The following is a 25,898-nucleotide window of genomic DNA, read 5'->3' as shown; positions in this document are numbered from 1 at the left end:
AAATTATTGATTGATTAATGGCCACAAATTCATCCCATTATACATGTCCCTTTGCAATGTGGTTGTGCAGCAGCTACCATTAAGAGGCGGAGTCTATTTCCCTCCCTCTTGTATGTGAGCTGAACTTGTGCTTTGGCCAATAGAATGCTGTGGTAATGGTGTTGTGGAAGTGAAGTTGTGAGAGTTCCAAGATGGCCTCAAGAGTCTTACAACTTCTCCTCTTGTTGTCTTGGGACCCTGAGACACCATGTGAAGAAATCCCACCTAACTTCCTAGAGGATGGAAAATCATGTGGAGAGTGAGTCCCTGCCATCCCAGCCATCCCAGCCACACTCCCCGGACTGTGAGTGGGAACATTTTGGACCATCTGGTCCCAGTCAAGCTGCCAGATGACTGCAATCAATGAGTGACCACAAGCAAAACCAGCAAAAGAATTGCCTGGTTAAGCACAGCCCAAGTGGTTGAACTTCAAAATTGCAAACAAAATAAATAATTATTGTTTTAAGCCACTAAATTTAGGTGAGGTTTGTTACAAAGATGTAGATGACTGATAAAGGCATTTAGCGTGGAATAAGAGTCTATAACAAGCAAACAGATTGATTAAGTAAAAATTACCCACAAAGAAAAGCCCAGACATCTTCACTGCTGAATTCTCCCAAACATTTTTTAATTGATATTAATTCTTCACAAACTCTTTAAAATTTGGAAAAGAAGGTCAAATTACCCTGATGCTAAAACCAGACAAAGATATAATGAGATAAGAAAACTATAGATCAATATCTCTTATAAACATGGACACAAAAGTACTCAACAAAATATTAGCAAACAAAGTCCAGCAACATATAAACAGGGATTACAAAAGGGCACGAGGAAACGTTTGGGGGTGATGTCTATGTTCATTATCTTTATTGTAGTGATGGTTTCATGAGTTATAAATATGTCAAACTATAAGTTTAAATATATGCAGTTTATTTTAAGAAAATAATGCCTCAATAAAGCTGTTTAAGAGGTACATTCATGGGAAAAAGCTCATTACGGCATTCGGCAAGAGTAGTTGTGGATTTTTTTTTTCTTTCTCTCTTTTCTTGTCCTATACTGTGGAAGAGTTGTGTCTAATTAGATTTATTTCTTCTTTGAATATTTTAAAGAAGCCCCTGGTAAACGAAAGGATGTGGAATTTTCTCAGAAGGAAGAGTTGACAACTAATTCAAAATATTTCATAGTTTAAGACTATTTAAAATTGCGATTCCTTCTTGAATCTACTTTGATACGTCATATTGTTCTATTAATTTGTCCATTACATCTAAATATTTAAATGTATTTGGCCACATTCTTTCCACTTGTGTAGAGGCTGCTCCCTCTTCATCCTAATTTGCGTGACTGGCCTCTTCTCATAGTTTCAGGTCTCTGTTTTAACCCTGGTTCCTCAGATATTGCTGAAAGTCCAACTAATTCATCCCGCACCGTGCGGGAGAACCCACACGAGGTCTCTGCAGAGGCCAGAGAAGGACCGCGCGCCTCTCGGGAGGCAGCCACCTGAATCAGGGGCGGGTTTTAGAACATCGTTTCTCTAGCGCCTCTAAAATGTGGCAAGTTTTCCTTTCGCAAGGGGGCGACATTTAAACTGACTTCAAAAAAAACAAATCTCTCAACATAAAGACGCGTTTTCAGCGTCAAATTGCCGAGAACCAACTGAAAACCAATGAAAGAGTGAGGGTCGTCTCACGCTAAAATAACAGAGACCTCCCGGTACTGCCTGACCAGCGAGCAAAATTCCTTGACATTTGTGCCCTGTCTCACCCACCTCGCTCACTGTGCTCACCCAACCCACGAGAAGAGGGTCAGGAAGACCAGGGCTGGCGCTTTTCCCTATTCCCACACCTGTGTGCCTGTCTGGCCAAGGACTTCTAAAGTACGAGCGGCTGGATGCAGGGGGCTGGCGCCGACCCCACTTACTGAATCAATCATACCAGAGGGGAGATCTCTGGAGTGCTCGGATGTTATAATTTGGAATCTGAGAGCTGGGATAGTGATGCCTGGGAAAAGCGAACCGGAGCGTGAAAAAGGGACTTACAACCACGAAGGGATTCGAACCCTCAATCTTCTGATCCGAAGTCAGACGCCTTATCCATTAGGCCACGTGGTCCTACAACATTCCAGCTGTGAAAAATATTACAAGTGTTGAGACTCTGGACTATTTCTGTATTATTTAGTATTCATATAATTCTTACGAAGAGAGGCCTTCCTTATTAATCTTATTTAAAAGATGGTGTCATTGATACAAAAGCCAAGTAACTTCTCCAAGCAATTATGGTAAGAGGCTAAGACAAAATGGAAATTTCGCTTTTCTCCAAACTCCTGCCCTTAGTTTGACACCAAATTTCTTCTCTGAACAAAATTTTACACTTGCATTGTGATGCCTCTCTCAGCCGGTTGCATTAACCTGTAAAGAAATACAAGGAGAAAAGGACTGAATGTCCCTCTGTAATCACGGCTACAAACGCTCGGTTTACCTTCAGAATGAATACAGAGTCAGAATTAAGACCCTCCGGGAATAAATGAAAATCACAAGAAAGACGCCTCCTGCCACCCTCTCAGCTGGGCGCCCAATCCTGCCAAGACTGCTTCAATTAGGATTGAATCGAGAAGCGTCTTCCTAGGCCTGGCCCCTTTTGGAAACCACGAGGAATAGACCCGCTGAATACCCTCCAGGGAGACCTATGTTAAAAAGCCCAACAGTTGCACTTAGCGAGCAATTAGAAAATGGCCCTCCTCTTGTGCAGCCACTGGGTTGCGGTGTTGTGTAGCTCAGAGGTAAGGAGACAGACTTCAGGTTAGAAAAGAGTGGTTTTGAGTCAATTTGTGCTCGTATATTTTCTTTCCGGCACCTCATTTTCCCCAGCCGCCCTCATCTCAGTGGATCTCGATCCCCCATTAGTGATGGCGCGGGCGAGGAGAGCACACGGGTGGTGGGAAGGCGCGCTCGAGGCTGGCCGGGTTACTCAACACCGCCTGCTTTGGACCCTCTTCCTGGGGGTGCTGTGGGCGTGGTGAAAGCAACCCGGTTGGAATCCGAGGCATCTGGGGGACTTCATCCCCCATTATTAGGAACTGGGAGGGTCGGATTTTGGTCTTTATCCAACCTGCCTTCTCAGCACATTCTGGCTCCCAGCCCCCCAGAGTCGGTTACATAGGTTTTGCACAGTTTAGAGGTGCTGGAGAAACAGTGTTTTCTCAAAAGCGCTTCTGAGCAGCGACTGCACCCTGAGGAGGCTGCGCTCTTTCTCTTGCTTTCCAGGAAAGCACCACCCCGGTTCTCTGGGCCACATCAGGCCAAAGTGACAGACTGTCTGGGGTCTATCCTTAACCCAGCCTTCAGTAAGCCTTCCAGGAACTGAAATCTACAAGATGCGAAAGGTTAACCAAAAAAAAAACGCATTAGAAGAGTATTCCAGAAGGTGGATCAGAATGTGCAATGGTGTAAAGAATTTTGCCCAATTAATTTGAAATTTTAAATGAAACAGCAATTCTGCAAAAAACAAATAAAAAATTTCGCTAAAGAAGAAATAGCAAATATGAATAGTCCTAAACCATTAAATGTATTGAATAAATAGTCAAAATTTTTTCCACAGAGAAAACTCCAAACCCAGATATTTTAATCTGGAAGTTCTATAAAACATTCCAGAGACAATAATTTCAACTGGACACAAATACTTCCAAATATAGTAACAGAGGGAAGCCTCTCCGTCTCATTTTATAAGCCTACTTTCATCCTAATATCAAAACCAGCATATCAAGAAATTAAAGGGAAAAAGTTTTGTTCACCTCCGTACAGACAGAAAAAAGCATTTAATATATTTCAGTGTCCACTAATGGTACAGCAATTTGGAAATAGAAGGAAAGTTCTTTAACCTGATTTTTAAAATACAAAAATAGTCTGCAGAAAACAATACTTAAGGGCAAAAAATTCAAAACATTCTGTTTGAAATTGGGAACACATGGAGTAAACCAGGAACTGCCACTTCTATTCCCTACTAGACAAAAGGAGAGTAAAAAAAGGTGTAAGGAAGAAAGAAAGGAAGAAACAGAAATCTTTTCTTTTTTAAACAGATCGTATGCTTATTATAGTGTCAGTTTTAACACATTTTCATGACAGCTATAAAAATTTACAAAAACAATTATATGCAATAAAGAAAAATCTAGAAATCACACAGAATGAGATGTTAACATAATATTTCAATAACAAAAAAAATTCCAAAACAAATACATGGTATCATCTATAGAAATCACAAACTAAGCATACTAAATAATCTATTGTTTTATGGATACATATATAAGTAGTAATGCTATTAAGTAAAATCAAGGGAGTGATTATCACAAGCATTAATACTGTGGTTATCTTAGATGAGAGAGAGGTGTAAAGTGGAGTGGGGCAAATGGAACTTCTAAAATAATGGCAATGTTCTCTTTCCTAATTGGTGACTTTGTTTTTCTTTTTAAAGCAAACTACTTTTTTTAATTGAAGTGTAACAAACATTCAGGAAAGTGCCCAAACATGAGCATATATAGAATACTTATATTTATGTAGGTATGTATCTGAATATATATGTATTAATGTATCACTGAATATTTACAAAGAGAATATATCTATGAACTCTCACTCAGATCTTTTGTTCCAACTTATTGCCACTATTTCCATCAAATGGGATCCAGAATTAAGTTTTGTCACTTAGGCTGTCTGTGTCAAGAAATAGAACATTACCAGCACACCAGAAGCCCCTCTCACGTGCCTCCTGATGACTTTCCTCATATGGGTAACCAGTCTTTTGACTCTGATATCATCTGTTAGGTTTGCACATTTTAATAACATATAAGTAGAATTATATAATAAGTACTCTTTTATGCCTGGCTACTTTTGTGCAGCACTATGAGATTCATCCATGTTTTTGCATTTAACAATATTTTTTGTTGCCATATATATAGTCAAATTGTATGAATATGCCACAATTTATCCATTCTAGTGGTGGATGTATGGGTTGTTTCCAGTTTGGGCATATCATGAATAGGGCTGTTAGGAACACTGTTGTATATGCTTTTTTGTGGACCTGTGCACAAATTCCTATTGAGTATTGTAATTAAGAGGTTGACTCCATTTTTGATATTTACTGACAGCTTTCAAGACCCATCACTCTCACTCACATCTAAGCCAGCCCATAAGAAAGTGCTTAAGCTCTCTCAGAGGAAAGATCAAACCACACTAGTCGTGGTTCTCAGGAATCTTCACCCGCCAGCCCACCCTCTAACCCAATAAAAGTCAAAGCCCATCACCCTTCCTTGCTCTTCCAAGCTGTTTTTGGACTTACCTGTGAGCCTCCCCTGCTCTCCAAGTAAGCGCCATTATGTGAGTGATAAACATTTTCATATCCTCTTGGTGCATGTGCAGCATTATCAGTCTTGCCATTTGAATCATTTGGGTACAGTGACCATTTCATTTCAGCTGAATGACTGCAAGACAGATGTGTACTTAGGAGTGGACTTAACTGAGTCACAGCAAGTGACTTTACTACAAACACTTTTGCAAGCAGCATATGTGATTTCCACATATCTGGAATTACATGTAAAATAAATGGACAAACTGAAAATGGGAAAAAAATATAACAAACTAGATAAAAAGATAGATGAAAAACCATTATCTATAACCCAACAAACTCATTTAACTTGTTAAATGCAAGACTCTATTTCAACACTGTAGAAATGCTAGTGCCAGTGGGGCTAATGAAATATTTTTTATGTTGATTCAGGTTTTCTTTTATTTATGGAAAGTTTTTTTTTAATTGAAGTATATTTGACCTACAACACTATATTAGTTTCAGTTGCACAATGTAGTAATTTGATATTTTCATTACGAAATGATTACCATGATAACTCGAGTTACCATCTGTCACCATACGAAGATATTGCAATATTTTTGACTATATTCCCCATGCTGTACATTTCACCTCCATGACTCATTCATTTTGTAACTGGAATTTTGTACCTCTTAATCTCCCTATTTCACTCATCCTTCCACTACCCTCCCCTCTGATAGCCATGGTCAATCCATGTTGTCGCAAATGGCAAGAATGTTCATATTCGACACCTCTCTGAACCCCTCCCGGGACAACTATCCGTATTTCCCCAGAAAATGGCCCTCACAAGTTCACTTGCCTTTTTGTGATGGGAAGAAGAGAGTTGCAGAAGTTTAAACTAATTTTTAGGGTTCTGACTTTTTCCGGAGTCAGGAGGAGGCAGGAGGTACTGTAGTACTTTTATACGGACAATTTCCTCATCCCTTCTCAGGGCTAAAGAAATGTGCAAAGGAGGCCCTACTGGGATTCGAACCCAGGATCTATCACTGTTTACAAGACAGGCACTTTAACCAACTAAGCCACAGAACCTAGCAATGAGTGGGTTTCAAAAGTAACTTTTATTGAATTCATCATTTTTCTTTGTTCTTTTGAGAAATATCCTCATATCTTCTTTTTCTGTCTTATTCATATGCAGTTTGTGCACATTTCAGTGACTGAACAAAGGGCCTGACAATGTGATGATTACTATGCCTCACAGCAACACAGAAGCTAAAATGATGCCATAGACACCACGTCTGAGTCCAGACTTTGAGTGAAAATATTGTAATACCTTACATTTCTCTAGTACTTTAGAATTTGCCAAAAGCTTCTGAATTTATTTCTTCTTTGAACATCAGTGACAACCCCAAATGCTGAGCATATTACCATCTTTATTTTATATTCAACTCCAAAAATGTTTAAGGACTTGTTCAAGTTTGTTCAGACAAAGAACCACTGGAGTTAAGACGAAGTCATTTTCCGGTGCTGATTCAATCACATTGTCAGTACAGCATTTTCGCAGTGCTGCAGAAACAAACAACCCCAAGAATAAAAGTGGCTTACCATAACAGATACCCTGTTCCTGCTATTTGTCCATCATGACTCCGCCCAGGATAATGGAGCCACCTCAACTTGAAACACTGATGGCGTCTTGACAGAGGAAGAAAAAAGATATGGCAAATCAAGGACTGTTTCTTGTTTTGTGCCCAAAAGTAACATGTCAGGTCTGCTCACATTTCATTATCCAGAGTGAAGCAAATGAGTCAAATCTGATATCTGTGGAGTGGGGCAGTATAATCTTACCCCAGGAAGAGGCAGTAAATACTTTTGAATAATAATAATTTATCACAACTACCATCCAATATTGTTTCTCATTTGCCAAACTCGGGATTTTTCTTTTAAAAAATTTCTTTATTTGTTCATCTCCTCCTTGTCTGTGTTGAAAATATTCAATTTTGTGGCTTTTAAGCTCATAGTTTGGGAAACATGAGTATCAATTTTGGTAAAGATAAGCTGGGCTAGTGTGGGTGCTGTGGAAATTCAGTCAATATAATCTATTGTTGCTATGTATTTGGGATGAGAAGTAGGAGAAAGGATGAAAGATGAAATTGCAATCAATTAAGAGGAGTAAGAACAAGGTAGTTCTTGACAGCAGTCTCCTGTATACCCAGATAACACTCATCTGGGACCCTGATTGACAACTTTGCATATGGCTAATAGTAAACACCACCACAATCAAGATGAAACATTTCATCACACCGCAGAATTCCCTCCACAATAACTCATTTTTACTACTGTATTCTAGCTGTTGAATAAACACAGTACATTTTATTCTGTGAACAGACATTTGGGTTGTTTCCCATTTGAGCTTTTATAAGCATTGATGGCTTTCCCCCACCTTACCCACTTAAACACTGCATCTGAACATGCACCAACAAAACAAACTTATTATCAACTTCCAACCAAACCACCCAGGATCAGTTTAACAAACCTAACATCTTACTGACCCCCTCCCTTGCATTCAAATTCTAATTCCACCCCTTGAATTCACTTCCCTTCACTGATGAAGTCTATCATTTTAAAGAAATTATTCCCCTCCTGAAGTCATCCTACCATCTTAATATCCTAATAAAATGCAATAATGAAAAGACATACAAAATACAAGACAAATTTTTTTAATATTAGAATGAACAGATTTAAAATTACATCTTAATAAATATAACAAATATAACGGGGAAAAATAAGAGAATTATAAAAACTGTACACTTTTGTTTACATATAGGCAATTTATATAGAGAATTGTCAATTTAATCATAACTTTTCACACTTCCATAATGCCTATATGTATACTTTGAATTAAAACCTTATAAATCAGTATTTTAAAAATTTAATGTGATAAGTGAGCTTGCTTCTTGCTTGTTAATTTGTCTAATCTAGGTTGGATTGATGACAACGCTACTCTCAGGGGATAATGTATATTTAAACTGTTTCTATGTTTTGTTTTAATAACACTTAATGTAGAGAACCCAGTCTCACAGAGGTATGTTGAGGGGAACAGAAGAAGAGATTTTAAAGCAATCTCAGCAAGCTCAGGATATTCATTTTTAACTTTTATCCAAAATGAAGCAAGTGATGCTGTATTTTCAAAATTCATTTTCAATCCTTCATCAGTAGCCAGTTTCAACAACTTATCCTGTAGGGTTATAGTTAAATTTAAATTATCTTTTGATGAAAGAAATGGATTTTGTATCCATGAATTTCCTATGCGTGGATCTTCTTTTGATGGAAAATACAATTCAAAACAATCTAACAAATTTGTAAGATGTTCATTGACAACTTTTCGCAGACATGCAATATCAAGATCATTGCCTACTTCACTGATAACTGTTGTTAAGTTATGGAACATGTCATAACAATCTGTAGAAACTCTTTTTTTCCAAGCTTCTAACTTTTGTTTTTGTCCTTCAATCTTATCTGCCATTGAAAAACATGTTGCATTCTTTCCTTGCATGCAAACATTAAGATCATTAAAAATACTGAAGATATCAGATAAATAAGCAAGTTTGGCTGTCCAATTCACATCTTTGAAAAGTTGGGACCAAACTGGTTTCTTGCTTTGCAGAAATACTAAGAGTTCATTTCGTATTTCAAACATTCTTGATAGAACTTTTCCCCGTGATAACCACCGTATCTCAGCATGCAATAACAGTTGCTTATGATCAGCTTCCATATTATCACATAATAAAGAGAATAATCTTGAATTTAACGTATTAGATTTTACATAATTCACAATTTTTACTATGTCAGTAAGCACACTATTTAGTTCAGGTGATATTTTTTTCATAGCAAGACTTTCTCGATGAATGAAGCAATGTGTTATTTTACATTCTGGTGCGAGTTCTTTAATCTGGGTAACCACTTCAGAATGTTTTCCTGTCATTGAAGCTGCACCATCAGAACACACTCCTACACAAAACTTAAATTCCAAACCACATTTATTGATAACATAATTCTTCACAGCTTCATACAGTTCTGAGCTAGTTGTGTTTGTTGGTAAAGAGGCTGAAAAAAAGAATTCTTCCTTTATATCATCATCATGTTCAAACCTCACATATACTAAAAGAATTATCATGTTAGCAATATCTCTGCATTCATCAAGTTGCAGTGAAAAATACTTGGCTAGTTTTATTTGTTCTATGAGTTGGTCTTCCATATCATTCGCCAGTTCCTGAATACGTCGTGCTATGGTGTCATTGGAAAGTGGCACTTGAGCTACCTTCTTTGCTGCAGATTCACCCAACATTTCTAAGCAAACTTCTTTGATGCAGTCCTTCACTAGTGTCTCGGCAATTGTGTATGGTGTTTTAGACTTAGCAACCGGAAGTGCTACTTTATAAGAAGCCCGCAAAGCACTAATGTTTATGTGAGAAACATTGAACACCTGCTTTGGTTGGCTTTTCAATTCAGTACTCTTTCTTTCAAAGAATTCTTTTGGCTGTGAACTTATTTCTTTATGTTTTGAATATAGATGCCGCTTAAGTTTCGATGGTTTCATTGCTTCATTAGCCAGTACATCTCCACAAATAATACACTGTGGTTTCAGCACTTCACCATCAATTACAGCTACAAAACCAAATTCAATATATGAGGGATCATACTTCCGAGTAAAGCTAGTATGAACTCTTTTGGTTTTCACTTCCTCAGGATGACTTCCATTGTTACCAATTCTTTTACTACTACTGCCATATTCAGAAAAGGTATGTCTTTTCTTCACAAAAAAGTCCAGTGAAGCTTGTTTTTCCATCTGCAAATTAGAATTAAAAAGAAGTAATACAAATTTTACTTTTGTCTTTAATAATGTTAAACTAGAAATCAAAAACTAGGCTCGCATCATCAAAAAGCCTACAAATAATAAATACTGGAGAGGTATGGAGAAAAAGGAATTCTCCTACACTGTTGGTAGGAATGTAAATTGGTACAGCCACTATGGAGAACAGTATAGAGGTTCCTCAAAACACTAAAAATAACACTAAAAATAACATATATCCAGAGAAAACTCTAATTCAAAAAGATATATGCACTCCACTGTTCATTGCAGCACTATTTACAATAGCCAAGATATGGAAGCAACCTAAATGTCCATCAAAAGATGAATGGATAAAGAAGATGTGATGTATGTATGTATGTGTGTGTGTGTGTGTGTGTGTGTGTGTGTATATATATATATATATATATCTCAACATGGATGCACGTAGAGATTATCATACTAAGTGAAATAAGCCAGAGAAAGACAAATACATGATATCACTTATATGTGGAATCTGAAAAAAAAAAAAAAAAGATACAAATGAACTTATATCCAAAAGAGAAAGAGACTCACAGACATAGAAAACAAACTTATGGTTATCAAAGGGGAAAGAGGAGGGGAGGGATAAATTAGGAGGTTGGGATTAATATATATACACTACTATATATAAAATAGATAACCAACAAGGTCCTACTGTATAGCACAGGGAACTATACTCAATATTTTATAATAACCTATAAGGGAAAAGAAGAAAAAAGAAAATATATATAGAACTGAATCACTGTTCTGTATACCTGAAACTAACATGATATTGTAAATCAACTATACTTTAAAAAAATTTTAAAAACCCCAAAACTAGGCTTGATTAAAAATATAAAATTATTTTTAAATTAAGTTATAAAGATAAATAAATACTTACATTTTCTCAGAGTTTTATACACTTTTGGGTTACAGCTGACAAGCTAATCATAGCATATCACATATTTTTTTTTTTTTTTTTTTTGCGGTACGCGGGCCTCTCACTGTTGTGGCTTCTCCCGTTGCGGAGCACAGGATCCGGACGCGCAGGCTCAGCGGCCATGGCTCACGGGCCTAGCCGCTCTGCGGCCCGTGGGATCTTCCCGGCCCAGGGCACGAATCCGTGTCCCCCGCATCAGCAGGCGATCTCTCAACCACTGCGCCACCAGGGAACCCCTATATCACACATTTTAATATGAACCTATTGTGCTGACTAATGTAGAGCTGCTACCACATGTGACTCACCTTGGGAGTTTAACACCCAAACTGAATATTCTATTTGAAAACATGAGTTCATTAATCACGTGCTTGGGCATTGCAGCAATGTCAAATTGTTGTAACTTTCCAAATGCTCTCAAATTTGTGTACTTACCTAATTATGGACTAGTATAAACAGTTTGCAGACCAGCACTAGTCTGAAGAACAAACTCTGAGTACCACTGGCCCAAATCATGTGTAAGCTTCACATTTCAAAACACTTACCTGAACACATATTAGCCTCATTGGTCTTATTTCACACTCTGCATTTAAATCAGAAAACCAAACTCTTTCCCAACACAAATCCATATCTCCCAACCAAATTTATCATCCCCTGCCCTTCCTAAATATTTCTTCACTTGACCTGAGATGCCCTTTCTTAGCTTACCCCTCAACCCAAACTCACATATAATTAAAACCAAGTAACATTAAATTCATCTGTCCCCAAATTTATCCTTCTATAGAAACATACCATCATGCATACCATTTATCCCCTAGCTTTCTCATTCCGCTAAGAAATGCCTGACATCAGAAATAAGTAAGAGATACTACTGTTTTTCACCCCAGAACAATAAACAAAGCAGCATCCAAGGTTATAACTTCCAACTTGAAAAAAGGAGTGGAGGGAGGACATTAAATGTAATTGGCCTTTCTTTGGAGAAAATATATACAAGATGGCCATAATTGTGCTTTAGTATGCCACTTCAAAAATTTCTCACTCATCATGGTCACAGTAAAGTATGAGGCTCTTCCCCTGCTTTGATCTACAGCAGACACTCAAACTCTTACCCAGTCTCCTACTTTGTCTGATGAAAATGGTGTCTCCGATGGCTTTAACATTTTGGAGGGTTGAACAGTCAAACTTCTTGGAATCTCATCATGTTTCCTTTTCATTGTAGTGGTCTCATAGCAAAGACTACAAGTTATTCTATGGTGATAACCATCAGTCTCACATTGAGAGGGCACTCCACAGATTGCATGGACGTTTCTATCACATGATACACAATTATTAACACCTGTGCATTCTTTTTCACAAACTACACAAGATAAGAAATTCAGTCTGCTTTCAGGAGGAGTTTTTTGGGCTATCTCAGGAGAAATAGAAAGATTTTCTTCAATATCACTACTATCTGTTCCAGTCTCAATATTTTCTTCATACTGGGCTCTTAGAGTATTTTCTAATTCCTTGTCGGCCTGTTCCAATTCATTTTCTGTGTTCAGGCTGGCAATAAGTTCTTCAGTTAGCTGAGAATGAGACAAGCCCAGTTTAGCTTCAGAGCTAAATGTACCCTCACATGGAGTCTGTTGCATGCCTCTGTGATAGGGTTGATTTTGGGTCATCTGAATAAACCACAAAAATTCAGCCCAGTGTGATGAATTGTTAGTTTGCATCCAGGAGATAATCCGATTTTGGATATCCTCATTAGTTTGATTTATAGAATTTAGACTTTGGCAGGGCTGAGGTTTCCCATGGACAATTTTCAGTTCTGGCCAAATATAACTAAGTTCACTGACAATCTGCCTTGAAAATTCCCTCCCATTGTCAGACTGTAGAACACTGGGTGCTCCAATAATTGTAAAAATATCTAAAAGAGCATGTGCAACCTCTTTAGGCCTTTTAGATTTTAATGACCGCAAAAAACTCAACTTTGTACGAAGGTCTTGATAATGCATGATAAATTTATACTCCCCATCAGGATTCAACTGCATGTCTATAAGATCTACTTGGCATCTTGAGTTAACTTCCTTAATTGGCTTTGATGTTAGAACTTTCTTGAGTTTTGAATTTTTCTGTTGGCATGGTTTGCAGAGTGTCAAGTATAGCATTATAACTTCTTTTGTGATGTTCTTGTATTTTGCTTGTAACTCTTTTTCCATGCGGGTACGTCCACCGTGTCCAATGCTGAGATGTGTATCATGCAGTATGTCAAATAAATCCTCACTGTGTAAATAATACCGTACTTTATCTGTTTCCCCATTTACAGCCTCAATCAGCTTCTCATGTCCTTGTACCAGGATCACATCAAATCTAGCCAAGCGACGGTAGTCAACTGATTCTTTTTTTGCCTTGGCCTTAGCCTCTTTCACTTCCCTTATTAATTGACAGTACTTTGCTTTAGAAAATATCTTGGTATTATTACTCTTGTTTTCCAGTAACACTGCTAAGCTTCTGAAGAACTTTTCTCTCATGTTTTCTGGTTCGATTTCTGCTTCATTAGTATCTAAGCTACTAAAGTTATCATCACCCATGGTTTGAGACATCATGGAAAGCCACAAAAATGACCCTAAAATATAAAGAAAAAAATCAGTTAGACTATTTGGGAATATAATTTAAAATATGTATATTGCTCAAGTAGCCACTAGAGAGAGCTGGGAGTACAAGTAGATGCTATGGACACACAAGAGGGGGAATACAATTTTGGTTAGGGAGTCTACCTTTGGAGGAATAGAGAGGGTAAATGAAGAACTCAACCCAGGAACAAAGAGTTCTGATATAGTGAAGAGTAGAAAGCCAGGATGTGACTTTCCAGAGCAGTATCCAGGGTTAGCCTTAAAGTAAAGCACTGTTTTATGTAAAACAGGGAGCAAACTGATGTTATTATTTTTTCATTTATTTATTAATTACACAAGAACATTTTTTTTGGCTAGAGAAGTCTCAGAAATACAGTCATAGATATTTTTAAAGCCCCAGACTATACCACATTTTGTTTTATTCAGTCAGGTTAGCTGTTATAGCAACATTTGGGGCTGAAGTTTCAACATCATATATTTGCATGAGCTCCTTTTTGGTGCCTGTGAAACTCTAAACCCAATACCAATAATCTTATTACTGATTTTAATAAAGAAAGAGTAGCAGATGAACCTGAAGTAGTGAAAATGCTCTGACCTAATATAGCATATTAAAATAAATGTTTAGAATATTCATAATAACAGAAACACTTAGAATAAATCAAATTTGGCTAGTCTTAAGGAAACTATTTTGAAAAAATCAAAAAGAATAATTTGGAATTAGCATATCACCTCTAAAGTCTTACAGCTGCTTGGAAAAAAAACCTTCTCTCAAGTCAACATTGTTTATACTACCAATTTGCATAACAAATGTTGAATTGGTAAATTTAAATCATTCTCAAATGTTCATAACTTCCAAAACTTCAAATTAATATGTTACTGTGTGTTTTGGCCTCACTTAAGTCTCAATGGTTCCAACAAGACTTCCTTGATCATTTAATTTAAGCTTACAGTGAGTTCTCCTTTCTTGAAGACATAGTTTATTCACAACACAAACTAGCACTGTAGCACTTTCTTCTTTAACTGTTTCATAGAACTAACAAGATTGTAAGTTTCTAAAGAAGCAGGGATCACTTTTTCCTCCAGTATCTTTTCCATTATCTAACACATTACTACATAGAAAAGTGTCAGATAGGGAATTCCCTGGTGGTCCAGTGACTAGGACTCAGGTGGTTTCATTGCTGTGTGGTCCAGGTTCAACCCCTGGTCGGGGAACTAAAATCCTGCAAGCCAAGCCTTGGGTGTGGCCACAAAAAAAAAAAGTGTTGGATAAAAATTTGTTAACTTTATAATGAGGATGACAACACTCACGATAAGTGGTATTTCAAAATGTGACTGAAAAGACCATTATATAGATAGTATTTCTTTCCACACTGATACATTTTGCATCATGCTATGGAGCCATGAACATAACAGAAGGTAAACAAGATAAACTGGGGGGAGGAAAGAAATACAGGGCAACGTAAATGAGAACCAGAGCTTCAGAATATGTAATCTGAGAATATGAGCTTCAGAAATTAGTACAGTCAATGTTAGTAGGTCTAGGATAAGCAGAGAATAAGGAGTTGCTAGGGTTATAAGAAAAGAAAAGAAGAAAATTATATCAATTATACTTAAGCCTTTGGGAAAAGACAGCTACTCCATAACTAGGCCAGCCTGTGCTGCTGCCTCCACCACACATTACACTGTTAATAGTCCTTAGATCTCTAGTGGACAGACTTCAGAAATTCCATTTTCTTCAGTAGAATATCGAAGTAGTATTTCCAAGTCTTAAACAGTCATATGTAACAAGAATTGGGGGCAGAGGCTACAGAAATGGGACCCATGTCTACATTGACAAGTGATCAGCATTTACATACAGAGGCATCTCTGATTTATCTATCCATAGGTACTTAATTCCATTGCAAAATATCCATGAAAAATCTTGTGTTCAACTATTTTTTACATTATTGCATGACTGCTTAATTCAACTTCTTTAATAGCATTGCACTACACTCGTTGACCCTTCCTTCAGCCATATTTAGTAGAAGCTGCAATGGAATAAAATTTGATAAGATTTCTATGAATGGACCCTTCCCTCCTCCCAAATCTCATCCTCCTTCCAAAGACTAACTTATGCTCACCATTATCTTGAAGTGAATGTGGCTCTGGAGATTCACATTCCATTCCGTCCTCTATAGTCTGGAGATGGGTACCTAAGGACGTCTTTGCAGTATCTAGAAGAGTCATTTCTTCCATAGGAACTTCCTGCCCATATGTGTCCTGTGGGACCTGGGGATAAACAGGTACATTTGGAAACTAATATAATATTAATCACATCACTGCACAAACCATAGCTAAACTTCAAAACATTCTTCTACTGAAACAGAATGGATATAAGAAGAAAAAAAAGTCTTCATTGAATTCTTAAGAGGAGTGCAAGATAGAATAAGGAGAGAAATAAAAAATGCTGGGACGAATAAAGCCAGAGCCATACAACAGAAACTGTCTGCATTGAACAGGAGTTGATATGCATCCTTGTGGTTTCTGTTTTGGGGAATAACAATGGAAGCACATTAAAGGAATCTTTCCTAATTTTCCTCCTAACCAGAAGAAAATTGTAAATGGGTTTCAGTGTGAGCAATTAAAAGTAAATATTTGGGGGGTATGCAAATTATCTAATAGGAACTAACTGAACTGTTAAACTCAGGAAGAAATCTGATAGTTGTTTTAGACCAAATGTGGAAAACATTAGCCCAGTGTGTTATGGATGGGAGAAAAAAAAAGCCAATCAAAGTGGATAACTGTTGGGTGAAAAGAAAACATTTATCTCTTCCTTACACCAATGATCTAGTACTCGGTTTATAATTAAATTTACCCAATTGTCCCCATACATACAGTTAACCCTTGAACAACATTGGTTTAACCCTTGGGTGACTATCTATAGGCGGATTTTTTTCAATAGTAACTACTACAGTAAATACTACACGATCCCTGGTTGGTTGAATCCGCATATGCAGAAACAGATATGGAAGAACCATGTATAGGGAGGACTATTTTCAACTGTGCAGAAAGTCGATGCCCCTAACCCCTCACCCCCATAGGTGTTCAAGGGTCACCTGCATTTTATGTTTGCTTTTTTTAAGTCCATGATCCATTCAATATTTATACATTGTTTTTGGTTATTATATCTCTTTTGCTTCTTTTAATCTAAAATCATTTCCTGACTTTTTTTTTTTCCTGGCTTTTTTATGACATTAAATTTTGAAAAGTCAGGGCTACTTGTCTTATAGAATATCGCACATTAGGGACTTGCCTAATTGTTTCTTCACAAGTAGATTCTGGTTAAACTTTTTTTTTCTTTCTTTGTTTTTTGAGGAACAAAAAGCCAGTATTTTTAATTTGATCATTTTTTTTCTTGCAGAGCAGTATTAACGTCCATTACACCTCCAGCAGCAATGCCTTCCTCGGCCAAGGAGGTGGGTTACGGATGGAGCCGAATCTTGAAAGCACCCGAGCCTCAGCCTCCACGCGACTGCTTGGCGGCAGGGAAAGAACATTTTTGGAAGAATACTATGTAAGTAATGTGTACTTACTGTGTCACATCACAGGTTACATTAAGTTGTCAAATTATTTTATTGTAGATAATGCTAAATTTGATTACTTAGTTAAGGTGGTAACTACCAGATCTATCCATTCAAAAATACACTTTTTCCAACTGTAATAAATAATAATTGGTAACAATTTGGAACTATGCAAATATCTTATTCCCCAATGGTTTTAACATTCATTGATTTCTGCTTGTTATACTGGGGGTTGCAAAATGGTGACTTCCTACTTTTACAATTCCTTCCACATTTAATAGCTAGCAATTTTCTGTAAAGAGCTTTCTGTCCATCCTACTTTGGTGTCTGTCTCTCTTTCTGAGTATCACTATAGACTTATTTTATAATCCATTCCATCCTCACTCACTTTGATGCTCAAACTGTCTCAAATTTGGCCAGTGGGAGCCCCCTTGATCTAGCACCTGCAACCTTTTGACATGACCCCACTAGTTTTTGTTTTGTTTTGGTTTTGGTTTTGGCACATCCAAGCTTTCTAGAATAAACAATACAAGGACCACATTGTATTCTCCCTGTCCCAGATCTAGTTCAACTGTTTTTTTTTCCCAAGAAATTTTTATTCATTTTAGAGGACAACAATGTTTAGTAGCAAAGATTGAGTAGTAGTAGGCTCATTTTTAATAGGTGTCATCTCCTCTAGGCCCTTTCAAGGATAAAGCTGGTAAATATATTTTTTAAAATAACATGAATTCAACTCAACTTCAATACCTATAGAATTTTCCTCACCTTTCCATCTTCCATATTAATATCTTCCTTCTCCCACAGTTAAAAAAAAAGCAGTTCATAACAATGTATATATATTATTTACTCATTGGCTCTAAACTACAATAATACAAAAGAGTTTCAGAATCAGCATGCTTTGTGTTGTAGAACACTTCCAACAACATACCTACTAAGTAAAGTTCAATATATCTTTGCAGCTTTACAGGCCCATAGGCAGTATCCCGCTAAAAGTATATGGTCAGAGTACTGTGGTCAAGCCACCTGAATTATTAGTTTCCTCTGTATTACTATGTTAATTTGATATATTGTTGAGTTCATTTGTTTCTGTTTTTATCATTTTGAATTTAGTATTGTTTCTTAAATACTGAGAACATTTACGTGATGTAAAAAAAAACGAAATATGTATCCAGAGAAGTCTTGCTCATATTCACATAGCCTGCATTCTACTCTCCCCCACTCCCATAAGAAACCATTTTTTGTTGTTGATGCTTTACCCTCTGGTTTTTTTTTTTGCAAAAATAAGTAAAAACATTATACATACGTATATACACACGTCTGCATGTATATATTTGTGTGTATATAATACATATACAAATTAAATGCAAATGTGTGTATACTTATTTTTTCATATTGTATAGTTTACACCTCCTTTTTTTCACTTAATATAAAAATATTATCTGGAAATCAGTTCATACCAGTTCATAGATATCTTGCTTATGCTTTTGTTTGTGTACATAGTACCATTATATTGACGCACCATAGTTTATTCAATCACCCTTATACGAATGGGCATTTAGGTTGTTTACAATATTTTGCTTTTACAAATAATGCTGCAATGAAAAACTGTGTCTATGTTGTTTCTTACTTGTATTTTCCAAGTAAATTCCCAGAAGCAGTATTGCTGGGTCAAATCGTAAATGCATAAATATGTGTTAGATGGTGCCAAAATCCCCTCCATAGGGATGGTACCATTTTGCACTTCTACCAGCAACATTTGAGAGGAACTGTTTCCCCAGTCAGGCCAACAGGTTGTGTTGCCACGCTTTTGAATTTTTGCCAGTCTGATAGGTGACAAATGGCACCTCAGTATAGTTCTGATTTGCTCTTTTTATGATTGAAGTTGAGTATCTTCTCATAGCCATTTGTTTGTTTGTAAAAAAAAAAAAAAACTGCTCATGTCTCGTGATTATTTTTATTGCATTTCTGTTAAGGAGATTCACTTATACCTATGACATATTTTGCAAATATCTTCACTAATTTATTATATTGATTTGCTTGTGGGGGTTTTTTGTCCTGCATTTAAAAAATATGTTTCATGTAGAAAAAAAGGTTTTTGATATTACTTCTAGATTTTGAGTAATTCTATACATTCAGATTATTTTAGAAGTCATGCTTGTTTTCTCCTAGTTCCTGGATGTTTAAAATTTTATATATTGATCTCTGACACATTTAAAGTTTATTCTGGTTCTGGAATATGGTATGAGGTATGGGTTTCATGTGTTTCTTTTTGAAATGGCTATCTCTTTGTCCCAACACCATTTACTTAAAACACCATTTTCCCCACTGTGATTTGAGATGGCACATATATTGTGTACTCAGTTTTCATATGTGCTCCAGTCCACTTTCATACTTCCTATGGTTTCATTGATCCAGCTATTCATGTGTCAGTACCACAATTTTACCTAAAGAGGCTTTATGGTATGTTAGTATCGAATGAGACTATTGCTCTCTTCTTTACTCTTCAAGTTTTTCCTACCAATTCTCTCACGCTTATTTACACATATGAATACAGTTCAGTGTTTTAATCCTTTTCAAAAGTAAGCAATTAGTTTTGTTTTCTCCTAATACAGTAGATAGAAATTCATTTTCTATTGTTTTCAAGTTTTGGGTTCTAAGCAACACAGATATCCTCCCTGGCTATAGATGAACCTATAATATAGTAATATCTCATTGTTATTACCTATTAAGATAATCCCCTTAGAATTCGCTTCTATGGACATTGGCTGGTTGGCTGTGTTCCTCAGCTTCCCTGGGTTCTGCTTGCTTACTTCTTCTTACTTCCATTAGAGGGACTAGTCCAAGGTAGGTGGGCCTGGTCTTGGAAGGAATAGGAGGAATTCCACTCTGCCTTTACCACAAAAGTGTAAAGGGTGCCTCTGGATGGCAAAAACAAATTACAAAGCTGAAATTACTTCAAACTGGTTATGAAAGTCATTTGTCTTTCACTATATGATTCCCAGATTTTATTTTTTAAGATATCTAATAAGAAATTTTGGTCATAAAATAGTGGAGTAAATATGACTGTATTCATTAGAAATGCATGTATTTCCCAATTAATTAAAACACCTAACTTATAGTGGCTTAAACAAATAGGGGTTTATTTTTGTCATATGCTAAGAAATCCAGAGGACGGCAGTTGCTGGCATTGATTCACATACCTAACAGTTCTGTAAGGGACCCGAGTTGTCTTTATATTTCTGCTCTGCCATTCATAACATATTGGTATTCATCCTCATGCCTATCATCATGTCATGGTCACAAGATGGCTACCACAGCTCCAGATATCACATCCACGTTCAAGACAGGAAGTGGGAAAAGGCAGAACTAAACACATCTGTGCCATTTTATAAGGAAAATTAAAGCTTCTACAGAAATTCCCAGAAAATATGCTTATTTCTCTCTGGCCAGACTATGATGCATGGCTAACTCTAGCACAAGGAAAGCTGAAAATTATTTAGTTAGGTACATAGCCAACATGAACAAAATCAACATTTTTTAAGCAAGAAAGAAGGGGTGTACAATAGATACTGGGTTGGCAGCTAAAAGTGTCTGCAACAATGGCATTTCCCCCTCCCTTCAGAAATCACACAGAAACAAGAAAAGTGAGAAACATTTATGCAAACTTGACATTCAATAAGACTAGGAGATTTCTATAACCCTGAGTCACATGAAAAACTATCAAGTATGAGCAGAGCATAACCCTGAACATTACCCAGGATTGACAAAACACCAAGTCCTACCAATGGTTGCATTTTTCAACAAAGCTAGAAGAGGAAAATTTTAAAGTAACAGGTACATCCTAAGGGAAAAAACTAATATTATTTATTTGAAACAAAGAGAAAAGGTGTGCTGGCTAGAGATAAGAGACTGCCTGTACAGGCATCTATGCGGTAACATATGAACTCATGAAAAAACATGCTTTCTGCAAAACTGCACCAAAAATAACAGGATTTATGGAGAAAATAAAGTTGTAGGGTAGACTAAATTCTACACAACTTTGTCAGGAGAGCATTAATAAAACTACAGAAATTCCAATAAAAGTACAAGTATAGTCAAAAAGACATTAAATAAAGAAATGTTACATTAAGTATAGGATTTTACTTTGAAAGGTGATGGTATCTTGTTAGAAAGAGGTGTAAGGAAAGGGTGAGGCAAGGGTAGAGGATATCATCATCAGAAGTTCAGATGGACAAGCATTTGCACACTTTCCAAGAAATGTAGTGATATTACAAAAAATATAATGACGGTTCTGGCTCATCATCTTGTTTTTATTTCTTTGATATTGGCTTATAAAAAGATATGTAGTTTTTGCTGCTTAAATATTTTCTTTCTTTCATAAAGAAGCTGCTAACATGGCTCCAAACAGGACCTCATGCCACAAAGTAAAATCCTGCTGTGTTCTGCATCATTATCTTCTACCCACTGTAACTGCTTTTCTATCATACTTAGAGCAGAAGATAACTGAGAAGTGAAATGCTCTTGTGGGGTAGCTTGTTGAACTGCACCATCCTCTTAAACGCTTCCATTTGAGCCTCAGCATCTAATTGTTGTGGCTCTTGTGTAGAGAGAGCCTCTGCATGAGATTGCAGCAGTTCCTCAATATCTTCACTCTCAACTTCTTCAAATCCAACCTCCTTTGCAAGAGCAATACAGCTTGCTTTGATTTGAGGGAGCTCTTCTAAAGGTTCAAAGCCTTTAGAATCATAAATTAAATCAGGGAGAATCTTACACCACACCCCATGCAAACAGGTTTTGGTGACATCATTCCAGGCCTCTACAAGACTATCAATTGCAGGTTTAATGCTCTATCAATTCCAGAATTCAAAAACTGTGTGTGCACTGTCACCCCCTGTTGATCCAATAAACACCTTGAATGTTATCATTAAATAATAAGCTTTAAAAACTGTGATCACACCCTGATCAGGGAGTAAAGTAGTTGTATGAGGAGATAAAAAGATAACTTTAATATTTGAAGAAAGTTCAGCAACTGTTGGAGGATGGCTTGGTGTATTACTGAAAATTATAAGAATTTTGAAAGACAAATTGTTCTTCTTGCAATATTTTAAGAAATCATCTACAAAACATCACCTTGACGATAAGTAAATACCTGCCCTGTCATCCAGCCTCTCTTGCTAGACTTATAGCAGTCACCCAGGCTAGTCTTTACAATTCCTTTTAAAGCTTGTGGGTTGGCAGAGTGAAAAATCACACAAGCTTTAGCTTTAAATTCCCACTGGCATTCCCACCCAGCATCACAGTCAGTTGACCTTTTGTAGCCTTAAACACCGGATCTTATGATTTCTCCTTCAAGATATAGGCCCTTGAGGCCATTTGCTTCCAATAGAGACTAGTTTCATCAAAATTAAAAATCTGATCCAGGTTATAGCCTTCTTTATCAAATTTCTTAACACTCGGGGAAATGTCTTTGCAGCTTCTCTGCACTCACAGCTTCACCAGAGATCCTAATAATGTGGAAACCACAGCAGTTCTTGAAGCCACTAAACCAGCCACTATTTGCACTAAATGAAGGCACTTCTGCAGGATCTTCCACTTTCTTCTTAAGGTCTTCATGTATTGCTAAAGTCTTCTCTTTAATTTTGAGAAAGGTTACCTCTGATTGCTTCTTTCTTTGGTATAAAATCCAAACAAATGTTCCATTTCTACCATTTCCTTATGCCTTCTTCCAATAAATTTTGTAGCAATGGAAGTTGTTCCAGCTAGATAACTTTATTTTCCCAGCATTGTCTCTAATTGTTCGTAAAGTTGACGCTTTTATTTCAGTTGCACACCCAGTGTCACATGTTCTTTCATTTATTTCAAAACATTTTATAATTTCGAGCTTTTCTTCAGTTGTTAAATCTTTTCTTCTTTTGTGCTCACTAGCATAAATTTTATCACCAGCATGCTTCTATGGCACTTGCAAACCCCCTTCCTTGCTCATTTTCTGGAATACAAAAAAGTTTAGCAAAACATGCACCAAAATGGGAGGGAACTATGCACATAAGGGCTTCCAAAACAGAGACTGGGGCCAAGAGAGCCAAGAGGAAGGATATGGAAGTGGATGGACATTATGCACTGTATGTCTTCACAACTTGCTGCACTCAGCTATAGTCATATACTTTGCATTCAGCTGCTCTTACTTGGTGGCCCAAAACATCAACTTTCTGGGAAAACTCATATATGAGCCGGCACAATTTCAGCATTATATTGACTTATTTTCCTATTTACCAATCTCATATGAAAGATTCTGCATTCCAGTAAAACATATTTTAACAGATCAGACTGTATACATACAATGTTCATACTCAAAAAGAATTCAGATAAATGTATAGATAGTAACATTATAGAAATGTAACAGTGTTTGGCAATATCCAGAATGTTCTAAAATTACAGTCATAGAAAGCAAGTATATTCTCTTAAAAATAACCTCTAGTGTGATGGGAAAAGACAGAATACTGGCTCACATACCAACAACTGCAAGTACTGAAAAGTATCTAGAAAATGATGCAATTAATCTCTTCACTGTACAGATGAAGTCATCAAAGTCCAGAGAAAGTGTGTGTGCCCAAGATTATACAGCTAATTAGTGACAGAGCCTATCATAGAACCCAGATCTTATGATTCACCATTTCCTGATATTTCCATTAAATTAGACTACTTTTCTATTTGTCTCTCCTAGAAGGTATTCCTTATATTCCTGCACTGATTGGCTTTCATATATGGTAAAAGTAGCGGGGATCGTAAGAAGAGATAGCTACCTTAATCTCACAGTCACTAAATAAGAGATATTTTCCATTTGCAAGCAATAGACCAACGTTTCCCATTTGGTTAAACCATCTCCTTATTAGGATCAGCTATCACTGACATGCAAATTGTTATCCCAGAAGCATGAATCTATTCGTCTACGCCAGTGATCAAATAATAATGCCCAGAACCAGAATTTGCAGCCGTCCGTGTGAAGTTAACCCCACTTACTCTACCTTGGACCCACGCACTCAAATTCTTCACAGAAGATGGCCCCTCCAATTTCTCACCTGCTGTCTAGGTTCATCAAGCTCCCTCTCCAAATCTTCCAGCACAGTCACCACCTCCTCTCCACTCTCAGGATGATGCTCCCGCACCCAAGCCTGGAGCTCCTCAGGCAGGATGGTCAGGAGCTGCTCCAACACCAACAACTCCAGGATCTGCTCCTTGGTGTGCATCTCTGGGCTCAGCCACTGACGGCAAAGTTCCCTGAGTTGGCTCAGAGCTTCCCTGGGTCCGGGAGTCTCCTGATAGCAGAACTGCCGGAAGCGTTGACGAGAGAGTTCCCTGGTATGAGACAAATCCTTCTGTAGGCAGGATTCCTGATCCCAAATAGGGTCTTCTTCTTTAACCTTTACTTTGATAATCTCCCCTTGTTCCTCTGAAGCCTGGCCAACCAAGGCTGGGAGGGCCCCCGGGGCTGCCGCCATCCTTAGCTTAGCTTAGAGAAAGGCTCGCTCCAACAAGGGTCTAGGCAGATTTTCCTTGAAGGCCCCAGTCAATTCTTGGTCAGGAAAGTTTTCGATATAAGAAAACCCTGTTGACCAGAAAAATTACAGACGCAGCTAAAAAAATTTTGTTTAGGCGACAACAGGGCAGTTACTCGAGCAATTCCATTGAAAGTGAAGCCATTCTCTGACAAGACGGGAAACTGTGAGCACAGTTTCTCACTAAAGTTTCACAGTTTCTCACTAAAGCTTCTTCACTGCACTCACTAAAGCTCCAGGACCACAGATTGAGCGGCAGGTTACTTGCGAGACAGAAAACTGGGGAGACTTTGGCCCTAAATAAAGCCTAGATATACGAGCTCCACCAAGGAAACCAGACAGGTCTCTCCGAAACCGGCGCTCCCTGTGGCTCAGGCCCGCGTGGAGAGGGCGAAGGGCTCCTGCCACACGGCTAGCCGTCTGCGGAGGAGGCCCGATTGTCGCCGCGCAGACACAACCTTCCCTCCGCCTGCACTTCCCTTCAGAGAAGCTCGGACCCTCTCGCGCCACGCCAGAGAGATGGGCCGCGGGCTGCACTCCTCGCCGACGCAGCTGCTCCCACGTTCCCGCCAGGCCGGGGGAGCAGCGCTCACTTCCGGTCCGCTCTAGGATTCCAGGTGGTGCAGTCATCTCGGTGGTCGTGGTAACGTTGGTGAGCACCCGGAGGCAAGTGCTCAGTAAACTGTACAGAGACTTAACTCCCGAGTTACCCAGTTCCCGGGTGAAAAGAGTTTCACGGTGTGAGTAGCGCTAGTGTAGAGGCTACTCTGGGTTGTTGGTTTTTTTGTCACGGTGATAACCCGTCGCTGCACTCAGACCCGCAGGACTCACCGCCGCGTCCTAAAACAGACGTAGAAGAGCATCCCTGAGCGAATGCCAAGTCAGCGAATTTGTAGGCTTCAACCGGCCTTTTCTCGTTAGATCTGGGCCACTGTCTCCTTTCCCATTCACCGTAAATCAGACTCGAAAAAAGAAATGTAAGATCCAGTTCCTTCTTTCCATTTTATAGATGGGAAAAATCAAG

General features: G+C 37.8%; 1 protein-coding gene and 2 non-coding genes across 3 annotated transcripts; all 3 read right to left on the bottom strand.

The window, feature by feature from the left end:
• Window positions 1–2,073: 2,073 nt before the first annotated feature.
• On the bottom strand, window positions 2,074–2,146 carry TRNAR-UCG (transfer RNA arginine (anticodon UCG)). The gene has a single exon. It is a non-coding gene; the product is annotated as a tRNA-Arg (tRNA).
• A 4,214-nt stretch (window positions 2,147–6,360) lies between these two features.
• On the bottom strand, window positions 6,361–6,437 carry TRNAT-UGU (transfer RNA threonine (anticodon UGU)). The gene has a single exon. It is a non-coding gene; the product is annotated as a tRNA-Thr (tRNA).
• Window positions 6,438–8,068: 1,631 nt separating this feature from the next.
• SCAND3 (SCAN domain containing 3) lies at window positions 8,069–25,611 on the bottom strand. The gene is made up of 4 exons (XM_004286111.3): window positions 24,398–25,611; window positions 15,882–16,029; window positions 12,259–13,754; window positions 8,069–10,191 (listed from the first exon to the last, which is right to left on the bottom strand). The coding sequence occupies exons 1-4, from the start codon at window positions 24,815–24,817 to the stop codon at window positions 8,275–8,277; spliced, it is 3,981 nt and encodes a 1,326-aa protein (XP_004286159.1). The 5' UTR covers window positions 24,818–25,611; the 3' UTR covers window positions 8,069–8,274.
• Between the last annotated feature and the right edge of the window lie 287 nt (window positions 25,612–25,898).

Source organism: Orcinus orca, chromosome 10 (assembly GCF_937001465.1).
Source record: "Orcinus orca chromosome 10, mOrcOrc1.1, whole genome shotgun sequence".
Taxonomy (NCBI): domain Eukaryota; kingdom Metazoa; phylum Chordata; class Mammalia; order Artiodactyla; family Delphinidae; genus Orcinus; species Orcinus orca.
This window is presented reverse-complemented; position numbering and strand designations above follow the sequence as displayed.